Source organism: Hippopotamus amphibius, chromosome 9, assembly GCF_030028045.1.
Source record: "Hippopotamus amphibius kiboko isolate mHipAmp2 chromosome 9, mHipAmp2.hap2, whole genome shotgun sequence".
Taxonomy (NCBI): domain Eukaryota; kingdom Metazoa; phylum Chordata; class Mammalia; order Artiodactyla; family Hippopotamidae; genus Hippopotamus; species Hippopotamus amphibius.
In genome coordinates this window covers 43,868,831-43,882,707 of record NC_080194.1, presented here as the reverse complement: position 1 = coordinate 43,882,707, position 13,877 = coordinate 43,868,831, and the positions used below count along the sequence as shown (strand labels likewise).

At 40.0% G+C, this 13,877-nt stretch overlaps 1 protein-coding gene across 4 annotated transcripts in view; it reads left to right on the top strand.

The window, feature by feature from the left end:
- The window catches only part of C2CD3 (C2 domain containing 3 centriole elongation regulator), a 119,674-nt gene that overhangs the window by 60,542 nt on the left and 45,255 nt on the right, over positions 1–13,877 (top strand). For all 4 annotated transcript variants that reach the window (XM_057750275.1, XM_057750274.1, XM_057750276.1 and 1 more), the window contains 6 exons: positions 565–734; positions 1,839–1,962; positions 4,501–4,769; positions 5,279–5,368; positions 8,293–8,895; positions 11,652–11,990. In XM_057750275.1, coding sequence (XP_057606258.1) covers positions 565–734; positions 1,839–1,962; positions 4,501–4,769; positions 5,279–5,368; positions 8,293–8,895; positions 11,652–11,990 — 1,595 coding nt within the window. The remainder of the gene's footprint in view (positions 1–564; positions 735–1,838; positions 1,963–4,500; positions 4,770–5,278; positions 5,369–8,292; positions 8,896–11,651; positions 11,991–13,877) is intronic.

Sequence of the window (13,877 nt, the reverse complement as noted above, 5' to 3'; positions counted from 1 at the left end):
CCACCAGAAGAGTAGCCTTTGTAAAATATAATCCACTCATGGCACAGACTTCGACAGATTTCCAGGGAAGATAATGGCATGCATACAGATGTTTAACCTCCCCCTTTGCATCCTCACCCCCAAGAAACCAACTAATATGATTTTTTAGCATGAGAAGGAAATAGAGTAAATACTAATAGATCCTCATCACCCCTTCAAATTTGAGGGGCTTGGGCCTGCAGCCATAGAAGAGATTGGAACTGCTCTACTTAGAACTACTTGGTTGGATGGATGGATGCTGTCAGGAGTGGCTAATCCCGAAGGGCGAAGCCAAATGCAGATTCCTCAAACACAAAACCTGTGGGAAACTGGTCTTTGTCTTGAACACAGGGTATAATTTATGGGGTTCCTCCTCCAAGTGATGGGCAATAAATCCAACCAGACACAACCACAACTGTATACCACAAATACAGAACAGTTAGGCTCCAGAGGTAACTAGGTGATGAAAGCTGATCCCTGGGACAGACTGAATCATTCATCCACCTAATTCTTTCAACTGACAGCTTGTGCTTTTGTGATTTACAGATACTATTATCCTAATGTGAGAGACCAGATGGTCGCCAAAGGAACCTTGCCATTATCTAGGATATGTGCCATTGTAACCATGCACTGTGAGGATGTAGGAATACAGACCTTTAATCTCCCTTTAACCCCCAGGCTTGAGAATAGGAAGGAACTAAGGAACCAATCATCAGGTAATTGTAAACTAGTTTATCTTTCCCGTTCAAAGTCAGTATATATAAATATCCCTTTTCTCTCTAAGTTAGTGATTCTTCACATTTTGTGGTACTTACCCTTTTAAGAATCTGATAGAAACTATGAGACACCTTCTCTTAGAAAATGAGTATAGAATATACACTGCAAATTTTGCATATAATTTTAGAAAATTCATAGTTATGTAGATTCTGTATATAAATGTTGCTTGTCTCTCTCATCTTACCTTTAACTTCAGCAAGCATTTGATAAGCCCTCATGGCATAAGTCCTAAGTATTATATAGGTGTACTCAGAGAATTATTATCCTAAGGCATCATGATGTAGTATTTGAAGAACACAGTCAGCATGAACTGGGAATTCACTGTGAGGGAGAAGGAAGCCAGGATTTAAATTCAGGGACTAGTTAGAATTTGGAGTTTTGAATTATATCCTAATGGTTCCAGCAAGATGACCTACCCTCCGGATACATCATGAATAACTAGAATTAACCTCCTAAATGAAGTTACTGTTCACTCTTACTGAAGAGTATCTGCCCAAACAAAAGGCTTTATCTTGTTATGATTAAGATTGAGTTGTTCCTCCTGACCCTCACTGATCAGCTTGTTCTGTTGTTCCTTAAAGCTTTCCCTGAAATGTGATAGGGTAATTTTTATAAAAAGATAGCATGTGAAGGTATTTAAGATGGTGACAGTTAGAGGGTGGTAGAAATATGAGTGTGAAAACCTTTTAAAGGCTTAAAAAAGAAGAAAGGTTAGAGCCCATCTCAATTCTATAAAAATAACTGGGATTAGGTTCTGCCTCTGTTAGTTATATGATTTTGGCAAGCAGTTGAATGTCTGAGCCATAGTTTCTTGTATATAAAGTGAAAATAATGACTTCTGTTCTGCTTTATTAATCCTAAAGTACAGTAATATAATGTGATTCTGACCATAGACAGATTGCTTCACTGCTGAGGCCCCTATTGTCATTGGGATTATACTGTTTATCCTCTTCCTTCCTTCCTGACTAGGACTTGGGGTTTGGTAGAACAGAGAGCATTCCAACCAGCCTTCTTTTCATTGTCCTTTTGCCCTCATTCTTCAGGTTTACTGGATGTGGGCCTAAGGTACAGGCGTACTCCAAGGACAGCAGAGGGAGTTCTTGCGGCCCGAGCCGTCTCCATCTCAGTCCAGATTATCAGAGCCTGTGGTTTGCAAGCAGCAGCCAAGTAAGTTCACCTTAGAAAAGCAATTCTCAAACCAAAACCTTTTCTGCTGCAGGCCACATGATATGTGATGCCCAGATAACGTAAAACTTTCTTGTATACAATTTCCAGTTTATTAACTACAACTCTTCTTTTTCTCTTAAGAAAGCATATAGGCACAGGGAGATCAACTAGATGGTTGGTGATGACTTAGAGGGACTGGATCAGGAGTGTGGGAAGGAGTCACGAGGGGTGGGGATATGGAGATATATGTATAAATACAGCTGATTCATTTTGTTGTACAGCAGAAACTGGCAGAACAGTGTAAAGCAATTATACTCCAATAAAGAGCTTAAATAAATAAATAAATAAAGGCACTTCCACAATGAAAAAAAAAAGCTAATAGGAATATAAGTGAATAAATCACTTACAAATTTTGCTGTTTTAACTGTTATTAACAACTTAGTTCCTTGACCTTGTCCAGTGAGTTTATCCTCTACCCTACTTACCCTCTTATTCTCAAGGTCAGACCCTATGCCTTCCAACCATGCCAGAATCAATCACTACTACAACTACTCCTCTCTAATCTCATGTTCAGTCTCTGAGTACCACCTCCTGTTTTTCTAGCTCATTCTGCTTTAGTCTGTTCTCAATGCTGAAGCCACTGATCTTATGAAAACTTAAATCAGATCTTGACACACATCTACTTGAAACCCACCAATGCCCTTCCATCTCATTCAGAGTAAAAGCCAGAGTCTTTAAAATGGCGATCAGACCCCACATGATCTGACACTGTTATCTGTACGACCTCCTCTCCTCCTCGTAGCTGCTGCTCTACTCACTCCACTTCAGCCGCTGGCCTTCTTATTGCCTCTGAACACACCATGTTCTTTTTTCCCTCAGGGCCTTTGTCTCGCTGTTTTCTCTGCCTAAAACACTGTTTCTGTGTGTAAACAGCATGGCCCTCTCTTGCCTCCTTCAGGTCTCTGTTCATTCTCTCTACTTTGGATGTTCTTCCTCCTTTTGTCCTCTAAACAAACTTCTGTTTTCTTCAAGACTTTGCAGCATTCCTCTGTCTCTCCCTACATGTGGATAGAATCGGTGCTTTGTCCTTTGTCTGTTAGCACCTTGATTGCAGCACATATCACTCTGTTTCAATTATTTGCACACATGAGTTTTCCTCCATTAGGCTGTGAGTTCCCCTAGATGCAGACACTGCTTGAACTCCTCTCTGTCCCCCCACCACATAGCATAGTTCCAGCACATAACAGGTGCCCAATAACAAGGAGAACTAGATCACGATCCTGAGGCAGACTAGCTCACTTTGGACGTGAGTTCAAGAAACAAGCAAGTGCTCCTCGACTTTTTCCCCTGTTACAACTTTGAGTCAGATTATTTACCTTTATCTTCATAGTTGCTAAATAATTAATGGGATTACTGCCATGTGAAATCTGACGGTGAAGTAGCTGGTAAAACGTTCAGTCTAATTAATATTTTTCATCACTAAATTCTCCAAATAGACCTTTCCAATAGTTGCCCGAGAACATCTTAGTGTTAGTGAGATACCAGGGCAGTTTTTCAATCATATTCTCCCATATATTCAAACTGTTGATGGTTTCTCGTTGTCAGTAGCAGTGGTCTCCTAATTTTAATTTCACATTCCTATTAATAAAAAAAATAAAAATTTAGCATACTCTCTAAATATATGTATACTTATTCATGTATAAGTCATCTTTATGTACTACTGTACTAATATATACACTATAAAAGATACCAGAGAGTAGTAAAACTTTAATATATGAGATAACAACTCTAGAGGTTTAATAATTTTTTCCTATGCCCAAATAGTTTGCCCTATGACCCCCCTAGATTATACTCACTCCACTTTAGGGTGGTGGTCCACAAGATAAGGTCCAACGTGGCATTGAAGGCCCTTCAAAATATCTTAATCTGAGTCTTAAAAGAAGAGTAGGAGTTAATCAAAATGCCCAGGAGAGCTGAATATTATTCCGGTCAAAGAGAAGAACATGTGCAAAGGCCGTGGAGGCATGAACTTGTATATAAAGGAGTACCTGTTCTGGGTAAGACCCCGCCCAGGTCAGAATTCTTAAACATGGTGTTAAATTAACTACTATTTAATTGACAGAGAAGGACTTGGAATTTTGATACTCAGTAGATCTCAGAGAGACTGAAAAATGGATAAGAAACTCAATAGTTTCTCTCTCTGGGAACTCCTGGGGAAAATCAGATGGATGGCAGGCAGCTTTTTGTAAGTCCCGCATTTGGTCTTTGTTGCACTTTTAAGAAAAAAAGGACAGGAAGCCAGACCAATATAATGGAGTATCACTCTAGTAGGCAGGTGAATATTGTCTCACTCATACACACATACACTGTGATATCTAGATTACTAAGAAAACATATTGTGGCACTGCCAAAAGCCTGGATAGGAAACACATGGCCAGTTAGTGTTCTTGGTGGCCTCATGGAAGTGGTAATGTTTTCTGGGCAGTCAAGCTGGTTTCTGATATTACCTTCTTCTCATTCCCACCCTTCTCCCTGCAGGGCTTTGGCTGAGCAGGACCCTGGTCTGCAGTTTAGTGCCACAGTCGGGGTCAATGCCTCTGTCACCACTCATCTGTCCTTCCTGCCCCAGGGAGAACAGCGCCAAACCCGCCCTGTGGCCTGTTCCTTCTGCCCTGAGTTCTCCCATCACAGTGAGTTCTCATGTAACTTGGTAACTCAGCACTGCAGTGGAGAAGCCTGTTTCTTGGCAGAGCTTTTGGAGTTTGCAGAAGTTACTTTTGCTATTTATCATGAAGATACCAAGTCAGGTGAGCACCAAATGACTCACAATTAAAATTAAAAAGGGTTCTGTTTTGAATGGTGTAGCACTTCCTAGAAGATACATGCTGAAGTGTTTGGGGTGAGGATTCGTATCCTCTGCAACTTACTTCTGAAGGATATAGCAAAAATATGTAGAATATGTATTGAGTGTGTTTGAGAGAATGTAGAAAGAAATAAAGCAAATGTGTCAAGGTATTAGTGGGTGAATCTAGGTGAAGGGTATATAGGAATTGATTGTAGTATTCTTGTAACTTTTCTGTATGCCTGAATTTTTCAAAATAAAATTATTTAAGTGTGTGAATGCGCATACTTAGTGATATAATTAAAATGATTTAGAGGGCACTCAAGTTTTGAATGGAGCAAGATAATCTTTAATGCATCTTCCAACACTGAAATTCACAGAGTGTAAGTGAAGGATTATATGGCTATATTGTAACACAAGGCCTTTGGTCAGTAGACCACCAAATAATTTCTCTTTTCTTGTTTGATTTCACAGCCAGTGATATAACCAGTATCCACTCATTCAAACATTATCTTCTTGGAGTAGTAAAGATTCCAACCAAAGAGCTGCTGATCAAGAGATCTGGTAGGGATCCTGGATTATCACTTTCTTATCCTACCCTTTCCCATTCACTTCCCTGCAAGAGATCATCTTGTCTAGCTCTCTTGCAAGATACACACACACAAAAAAAAAACCCACAAGAAAAGACCCCTTAACACATGCTTCTGAATTCTCCCAAATACCTCAGAAGTTTTCTCAAAAACATTTTAAGTCCTTTTCTAATCATTTCAAAGATCTTCTAATAAAGCAAAGAAGCTTAAAACATTTGTACTTCCATCTTACTCCAGGAAAGATAACGATGACGATACTACTGCCAGTAACTGGCAACACCCATTGCATCATACAGCACTTGGTAACATATTTTCTCAGATCTTGTTTGAGCCTCATGGTAACTCTTACTGATGGGGATACAGGATTATCTTCATTTGACTGATGAGAAAACTTAGGCTCACAGAGGTTAAGTGATTTGTCAAAACCACACAGCCACGTAGTAGAGTATGGAAAATCAAATCCAGATCTGCCCATTCTTTTTCACTATACTCTCCACTCTCACTGACGAAGGAATGAGGGTATGAGGTAAAGACCCAAAAGAAGGCACAACCACCAGGGCAGCAGTCTGGAAATGCTGGTCCCATCCTACTTTTTATCACCTCAGTAACCTTGACAGAGTGACCTTGACCTCTCTGAGCCCTACTTATCTTTTCGATGGAGACTTAATTACTGACAAATCTACAAAGTAGGAATTGATGAAACAGGGTATATAAAGTACCTGACACATAATAGGTATATATAAAGTACTCTGTACACATAAAGTACAGAATTTGTCAGGGAGCAGGCACCATCTGAGAAATCCCATCTTTACAAATTAAACTTAACCCCTTGGAAATACACCTCTTAGACAGTTTGGAATGTATCATTTGTCTTTATATTCAGAGCTGTTCTAAACTGAACATTCTATTTTTTTTCCTCCTGCCAGTAATCTCAATTATACAATCACAGAGCAAGAGAAACTACCTAATCCAGCAGTTCTTAAGTACTGAAGTGGTGTGAAATTTTTCATGTATTTGTATTTGTGTATTTTTCTGGGGATAACTTTCATTAGAGCCAAAGGGGTCTGTGACCAAATAATGTTAAGATCCACTAGGTTGTGAGGAAATTAATATCCAGTGATGAGAAATTACTGAAGCCAAAGCCATAGATTCTTAGACTGACCAAGTCAGAAGGAGTCTTAGAGATCAGCCTCCTCATTTCAGCATCCTCATTTTATTGGTTTTTTTAATATATAAATTTATTTATTTGTTTATTTTATTTGTTGGCTGCTTTGGGTCTTCGTTGCTGCACACGGGCTTTCTCTAGTTGCTGGGAGCGGGAGTTACTCTTCATTGTGGCGTGCGGGCTCATTGTAGTGGCTTCTCTTGTTGTGGAGCACAGGCTCTAGGTGCATGGGCTTCAATAGCTGTGGCTCACGGGCTCTAGAGCACAGGCTCAATAGTTGTGGCACACAGGCTTAGTTGCTCCGTGGCATGTGGAATCCGCCTGCGTTGGCAGGCAGATTCTTAACCACTACGCCACGTAGGAAGTCCCCAGCATCCTCATTTTATAAACGAAAACTTGGAAGGCCCAGAAACCTTAAATGCCTTTTCTAAAAGTCATAACACCTTAAGTGACCTTTGGCAAATTAATCTCAATGAGTCTGAATCTTCTCATCTCTAGTTATAATTACGAAAACCTTTCTCAGAAAATTGCTGTGAATATTACACCAATCCACAATGTTTTATCTAATTATGAAATCCAAAATGTTCAGAAAGTCAAAAGTGTTTTTATTAACTCATTAAGCAGCCAAACCTGACCTTGACTGACATGAGACTATTTAGTCTTTATTTTCTGACTTAGGCCACTGCCTGATTATATAAAGTTTTATTGGAGCACGTTGTGCCCATTCATTTACATATTGTTTATATCCACTTTCTCACTACAACAACACAGTTGAATAGTTGGAACAGAGACTGTATGGCCCAAAAGCCTAAAATATTTACTATCTGGCCTTTTACAGAATAAGTTTACCAACCCCTGACCTATGTGATCACTGACTAGTACATAATATTCAGTTTATGTACCACAGTATCTTTCTAAGATCTGAAAATTTTTAAATTCCAAAGCAAATCTGACCGTAAGGGTTTTTAGATACGACATTGTGAACCTATAATAGGAGGTATGTAGACTTTAAAGCCAACTAGGCCTGGGTTCAAATCCTAGCTCTACTACCTGGTAGCTATAACAACTTGGACAGGTCTCTGAGCTTATATTTTCTCATCTGTAAAATAGGGATTATTATCCTATTTAATCCTTAGAACTTCACAGGGTTATCGAGAGAATTAAATGAAGTAATATAATAAAGCACATAGAAGATACTCAGTAACAGGTGGCTAACATTTTAAATTGTTATTTTGAAGTCTAGTGCCTGGTCCTTGGTATGTGTTCACTGAGTGGCAGTTCTTTTGGTGAAGGACCCCACATCTCCTGATCTTGTCCCATGCTTTCTCCATTGTACTCATAGTACCATAATAATATGTCACATTTTTTATTCTCTTTCAAAACTCTTCCAAAACCATTATCTCATTTGACAATTATAATAACTTTGTCTGGTAGGCAAGATCACGATTTTTCCCATTTGTCAGGTAAGGAAATAGCACTGAGAGAAATTAATGGCTTACCCAGACTGAATCACTAGTTTTGGGCTGAGCCAAGAAGAAAATGCAGGTCTTCCAACTCCAAGCCTTTGTTCTTCCACCTAATCTCAGTGGTCAGATGGAAAAGCCTCAATGCACTGTGGGTATATGTTTTCTGTTCTGTCTTGGGCCAGAGTGATGATGGCTCTGGGGTGGAAAGTGGGTAAGTCTTTTTACTTTTAAAACAATAATTGAAAATTTTTCCTTTTCTCTCATAAGGGATCACAGGATGGTATCCTATCATTTTACCAGAAGAGGGGACCCTGCCTCACGGGTTGGAGCTCATGCAGAAGATTGTGGGTGGTCTGGAGCTTTCCATTTCCTTCACCCATCCTGGAGACAGAGAGCGGGTGTTGGAAGCTGCTGAGCTATTGGGCTGGAGCTTTGAGAATAATCTGAAGGATTTTGTCAAGATGGATGAAGAGGAGCCAGCCATTGTCACCATCTCCACCCCAAGGCTTTGGCTGCCCATCCATTGCGTGCTGCTTGCCGGCCAGAAGCACATTCATAAGAATACATATTGCTACCTCCGCTACAAGCTGTATGATCATGAAGGCTTTTGGACCCCTCTCAGGAAGCCTAAGGAATCTACAAATAAAAAACAGGTCATGGTTACTTTCAAGGCATCCAAAAGAGCAGAAGTCATTAGGAGCCCATCACTCCTTTGGTACTTCAGAGAGGAAAGGTTAGAGATCCAAGTGTGGCGGGCTTATGGCAATGACAATGTGGAGAGGCCCCACCAGACAGACAGCTGGATTGGCTCAGCCTATGTGGACCTGGCCAGACTTGGGGAGAGGTCAGCAAGGACACTAACTGTCAGTGGTAAGTGAGGAACCAGCCTTAGTTCATGTGGTTTGAGCACCTGCTGCTCTGTGACAAGCACTATGTGAGACATCCTCTCAGAAATTATTTTATTTGATCCTCCCAGCAATTCTGTAAGATAGGTAGCAAACCCATTTTTCAGTCATGAAAATGGAGGCTCAGGTAGGTTGGGTAACTGCCCAGGGTCACATGTCAGTGAGTGTTCTTTCCATTATTGCATGTTGAAAGATTAATAGTAATTTAGTAATGCTTCTTGAAATTAAAGAGATTTCAGAAAGAGGTCTGCTGGCTGCTCTAAGAAGGGTATTATCTAGTGACAGTAAACCTTAGTAGAGTCGAAGGTATACTGTCTCAGATCTAAGAACTGGCTCTGAACTTCATAGCCTTGTAAAGGGGACTACCTTTAACCCCGTGTATAAGAGCCTATACGATAATCTAGAATGTTGGTTTTTAAATACACTGAGAAGTGTGCCTGCTAATGAGAATAGGATATCCTTTTTCTCTGGTCAGCACATCTTGGAATCATAAAATCTATGTGATAATAAACTGACTCACAAGACAGAAAGGAAAAAGGTAACATTTTGCAAGTGGCATTATGGGTGCTTTTCTTTCAAACATTTATTCATTATTTGCTATGTGTGCTTGTTGGCCCTGGGAATTCAAAGATGAGTTAGAAACAGTTAATGAGCTTATAGTCTAATGGGAGAGTGGAGTAGTAAATAAACAATTACAGGGAAGTATAAGAACTATGAAAAAGGTATTCTCAGTGGTGCTATGGGAGCACAGGGACACAACATCTCTTTGGTTCAAGGATAGCCTCTCAGTGGAAGTGATGATGCTTGACCTGAGTTGCAAAGGATTTAGGAGTAAGTCAAGAGAAGAGCGAAAGAAGAGTTTTCTAAACGGGAACAGTATGGGTGAAGGCACAGAAGCAGGAAGCAGCTTAATATGTTTTAGGCACCATAATTTGGTACTGCTGGATCACAGGATGTATAGGTTGGGAAATGATGGGAGATGAAGCTAGAGAGCTGGGCAGGAGTACTATGTTGAAGGCCTCTTCTAAGCAGATAAGTTTGAACTTTTTTCTGAGAGCTATGGAAAGCTATTTTAATGGCTTCTGAATAGAACAGTGATATAGCTTTGCTTTCTAGAAAAATAAGTCTGGCAATATAGTAGAGAATGAATTGGAGATGGCCAGACTAGACTCTTAACAAACGTCATATTTATTAGAATCTTAACATTCCTATAAGGTTAGTTATTTCCCCCACAATATGGTTAAAGAAACTGAGTCACAACCCTGTTGTAGCTCTGTTAGCCTTGTGCTCTGGCCCTACTGCTGAGCAGGTGGCCCAAGCTAAAAAAGGAGAACTGAGTATCTGGGTGATCATCCCAGATTCTCTGGTTCTCTCTGGACCCAGCAGGTATAATTCTAGCTCTCTCGAGCACCTCATCAAATGCCACGTGCCCTATTTTATCTGGACTGGCCTAGAGTCACTTCAGAGAAACCACAGAAAAAATCCTTGAAGTGTGCAAAGCTCACTTGAACTGAAGTTCATAAAGACGGGCTTTTAACTTCACTGTGCTGGAGCAAGTAGGTTTGGGAAACTGAATATGGATTTAAGGATCAGAACTCGAACACAGATACCTCTTTTTATTGAGTGATACCAAAGGCAGTATTTAACTTTTCAGATTGTCCATTTCCCTCATACTTTTCCACTCCCACCAGCTTTTTATCCTCTTGTAAAAGGGCCTTGTACAAAGCATGGCATTTGATGTGTTTGTTGAATGGGTCAGTCAGTTCATCTAATCATCCATCCGACCATCTTTCAAGGTACTGTTAAGTTTCTGGAAGATAAGGATTTAATTGTGTTGCTTTGGGGTATCTTCCCTTCTATGACTTGCCCTTTTTTTCTGCTTGTGATAATCATAATCTGCACACTGCATGGGAAAAAGTTACCTAAAAGCAGAAAAAAACAGGAAATTTTCCATCTTATTGCCATCTGTGAATCAATTAAGTCCATTTTCCTGAATTGAAATGAGTCTAATGAAGCAAACTTTGAGATTCTGAAGGAACTATTGCTTTATAAATAAAGTCTCATTTTAATATCCAGCAAATCAGAAAAGTTTATATCCCCAGGTTTAAATCTACCACTTAAAGTCATCGTGGTAGGTTACTTAACCCCTCTGAGATTCTAACACATGAAAAATACTCAACAAATGTTAATTCCCTTTTCTTTTTGCCTCCTTCTGCCACCACCTTCTCCTTCCCTTCCAAATGATCTTCAGGGCTACTGCCAAAACCTTTAGTTGGTGAAAGAGGCTAAATTGAGCACCAGGTCAGCTTCCTGATGAGGAGGCCTAAGAAGAGGAGGCAGTGGGACATGTGGAAGAGAAGACAGGCTACTCCTGATTTCATCAAATCTTAAACTTTTAAGAGGCTCCAGAAATCATCTAAGTCTAGTTGCCCCTCAGCACATGAGTTCCTTCTACAGCAACTCTGCCTGATAGTCATTCAGCTTTGGCTTTAAATCAGATCTCTCACTACTTCCCATTATTGCAGATGGTGCTGGGGGTGGGGATGGGGCCTTGAAAACTCTCACAGTGTGTATTAACTTTACAGTTTCTTTTGCAAATTGGTATATTAGGGCCTGTAGCCCTGCCAAAGAAGAGAGGGCCACAGGTACCCTCAGTGAACACCTCCAGGGTTAGAGAGTGTCTCTGCTTGCCTAGGCTTATTCTCCTTCATCCTCTTGCAGGTGTGTATCCTCTGTTTGGACGAAATGCTTCCAACCTCTCAGGAGCTGCCTTGAGAGTTCATGTGGTTCTTTCCTCTCTTTCTTCACACCCTGGGCCCACTCAAATGCTGGACTCCATGGACTGCAGCAGCCACAGTGAATCTGAGCAGCTCCCCAGAGGGAATGATGAGCTCCAGCTCTCTCCACCACATGGCCACCAGAAGTCTCTGGCCTCCACCCAGGTCCCCTGCAGTAGCACCACAGCTGAAGTCTGCCCGGCCCAGGAGGCCCCTACTGAATTGGATGGAACTTTTACAGTCAGTATCCTGGTAGAAAGAGCAATGCACTTGAGCTTGAAAGGTATGTTCTGCTCACTTATCCATAAACAGGTATCTAACTCTGCAGGCTATGGTCCTGTCTTCACAAATCTTTCTAATCATGACAGGGTCCAGAAGAATTGTCTTAATCCTAATTATATTTCTCAAGGCTAAAGGTTTAAGCCACGTGAAAGCCTTTCTGAACCTAAGTGGGCCTTGTCAGTTATCCTAACTTTGCATATCGTAAATTCCCCAAGTCCAGAAACCTGAGTATCAACTTAGGTATTTCTCTTTTCCTTATCCACCATCAAATTATTGGATCCATTAAATTGTTGTGTCTCTTAAATTTCTCTTAGATCTCTAGCTTCTTCTCCATTCTTACCAACTCAGGCCCTCCTCATTATGCACTTAGGGCCAAGGGTTCTTAGCATTGGGTCCATAAGCCCCCAGGGATCCAAGGATTAAAGTCAGGGAAGGTAAACTTGGATAGGAAAATAATTACATCTTTATTTTTATTAACTGTAACTAAAATTGAACATTTCTTCCAATTGTGAGTGTAGTCAATAGATGCTATTAATATTAACAGTATCTGATGTTGTCAACGATAGAAATCACAGGTATTTTCATATCATATTTACGTTACTGCACATATCTTAGAATATCATTTATACCTGTCCTTACTTCAAAATTACAGTAGTTATTAAACCTACAGTTAGATCTTGTTATGCATTAATGAAACACATATATTACTATATCACAGTTTTTTAATGTTTTGATAACATCCCAATATAATTTGATTTGTTTGTAATCTTATATATTTTACATTATTCACTTAAAAAAAAAACAACCCACTATTAGAAGAGGCCCATAGACTTCACCAGGCAGCCAAAGTAATCCATGGTGCAAAGAACCCCTCCCCTAATTTTATTCAGCCTTGTAATCTCTTCTAAAATTTTCCCTTTTGCCATCACCTTCTTTTTTGCCTGCTTAATTCCAGCTCCTCTCTCAAGCCTCAGCTCAAACATCACCAGTTACCAGAGTTTCCCTGACATAAAGGCCGCCTCCTGTTTGCTCTCCTAGCACTTTTGCCCTTTATATCATAGCATATATCACATATACTAACATTGTTTGCATGATTTTCTTCTCCACTAGGTAGGAGCTGTTTACGAGCAAAAACCTTATCTCATTCATTTATTCATTATTCATTCATTCAGCAACAAAACATGTCCTGTTTGCTATGTGTGAGCACTGTCCATGGTGCTGGGGATGAACAAATTAAAAAACAGACAAAAATAGTGCCCTAGTGGAACTTGCATTCTAGTAAGAATGTATTCAGCCCTGTATTTCCAGGCAATAAGTTGTGTGTGTTTGTGACTTTGAGCAAGTTATTGTCTCTCTGTGTCTTGAATTTCTCATCTGTAAATGGCTGTGATTAACAGTCCTGAGATGCGTGATGGTTCTGAGAGCCAGAAAAACACAGCCTTATGCGTCCAGAAGATTTCAGTATACATATTCTGGTTTGGCCTCCCTACTTGGCTCCTATCAGTTCTTTGTTCCTCAGTTTTTGCTGTGTATCCTTGTTACTTTGGAACAGAAGGAAAATTCATACTCATAGTAACTGTTGTCTGTCTTTCATTTCTATTTCTCTATATACACACTACCAATAGACATTACTTCCATGATTATAAGCTTCTACAAAGACTCTGAGGTTCTCATCCTTCTCATCACCTTTGTGTGTCAGAGACCTTGAAATGTTCTATCTCAGGACTGTCTCACACATAGTCTTGCTATGTTGTGTTAGAGATACTGAGATCCTGTATGAGTCAAAATTGGGAAACAGTTTTTGATTTTGTACTGCCCTACCAAAGCAGCCCATTTGTGACAAGTCTGATATATAAAAACTGAATTTTTTAAAAAGAGAAAAATCAAT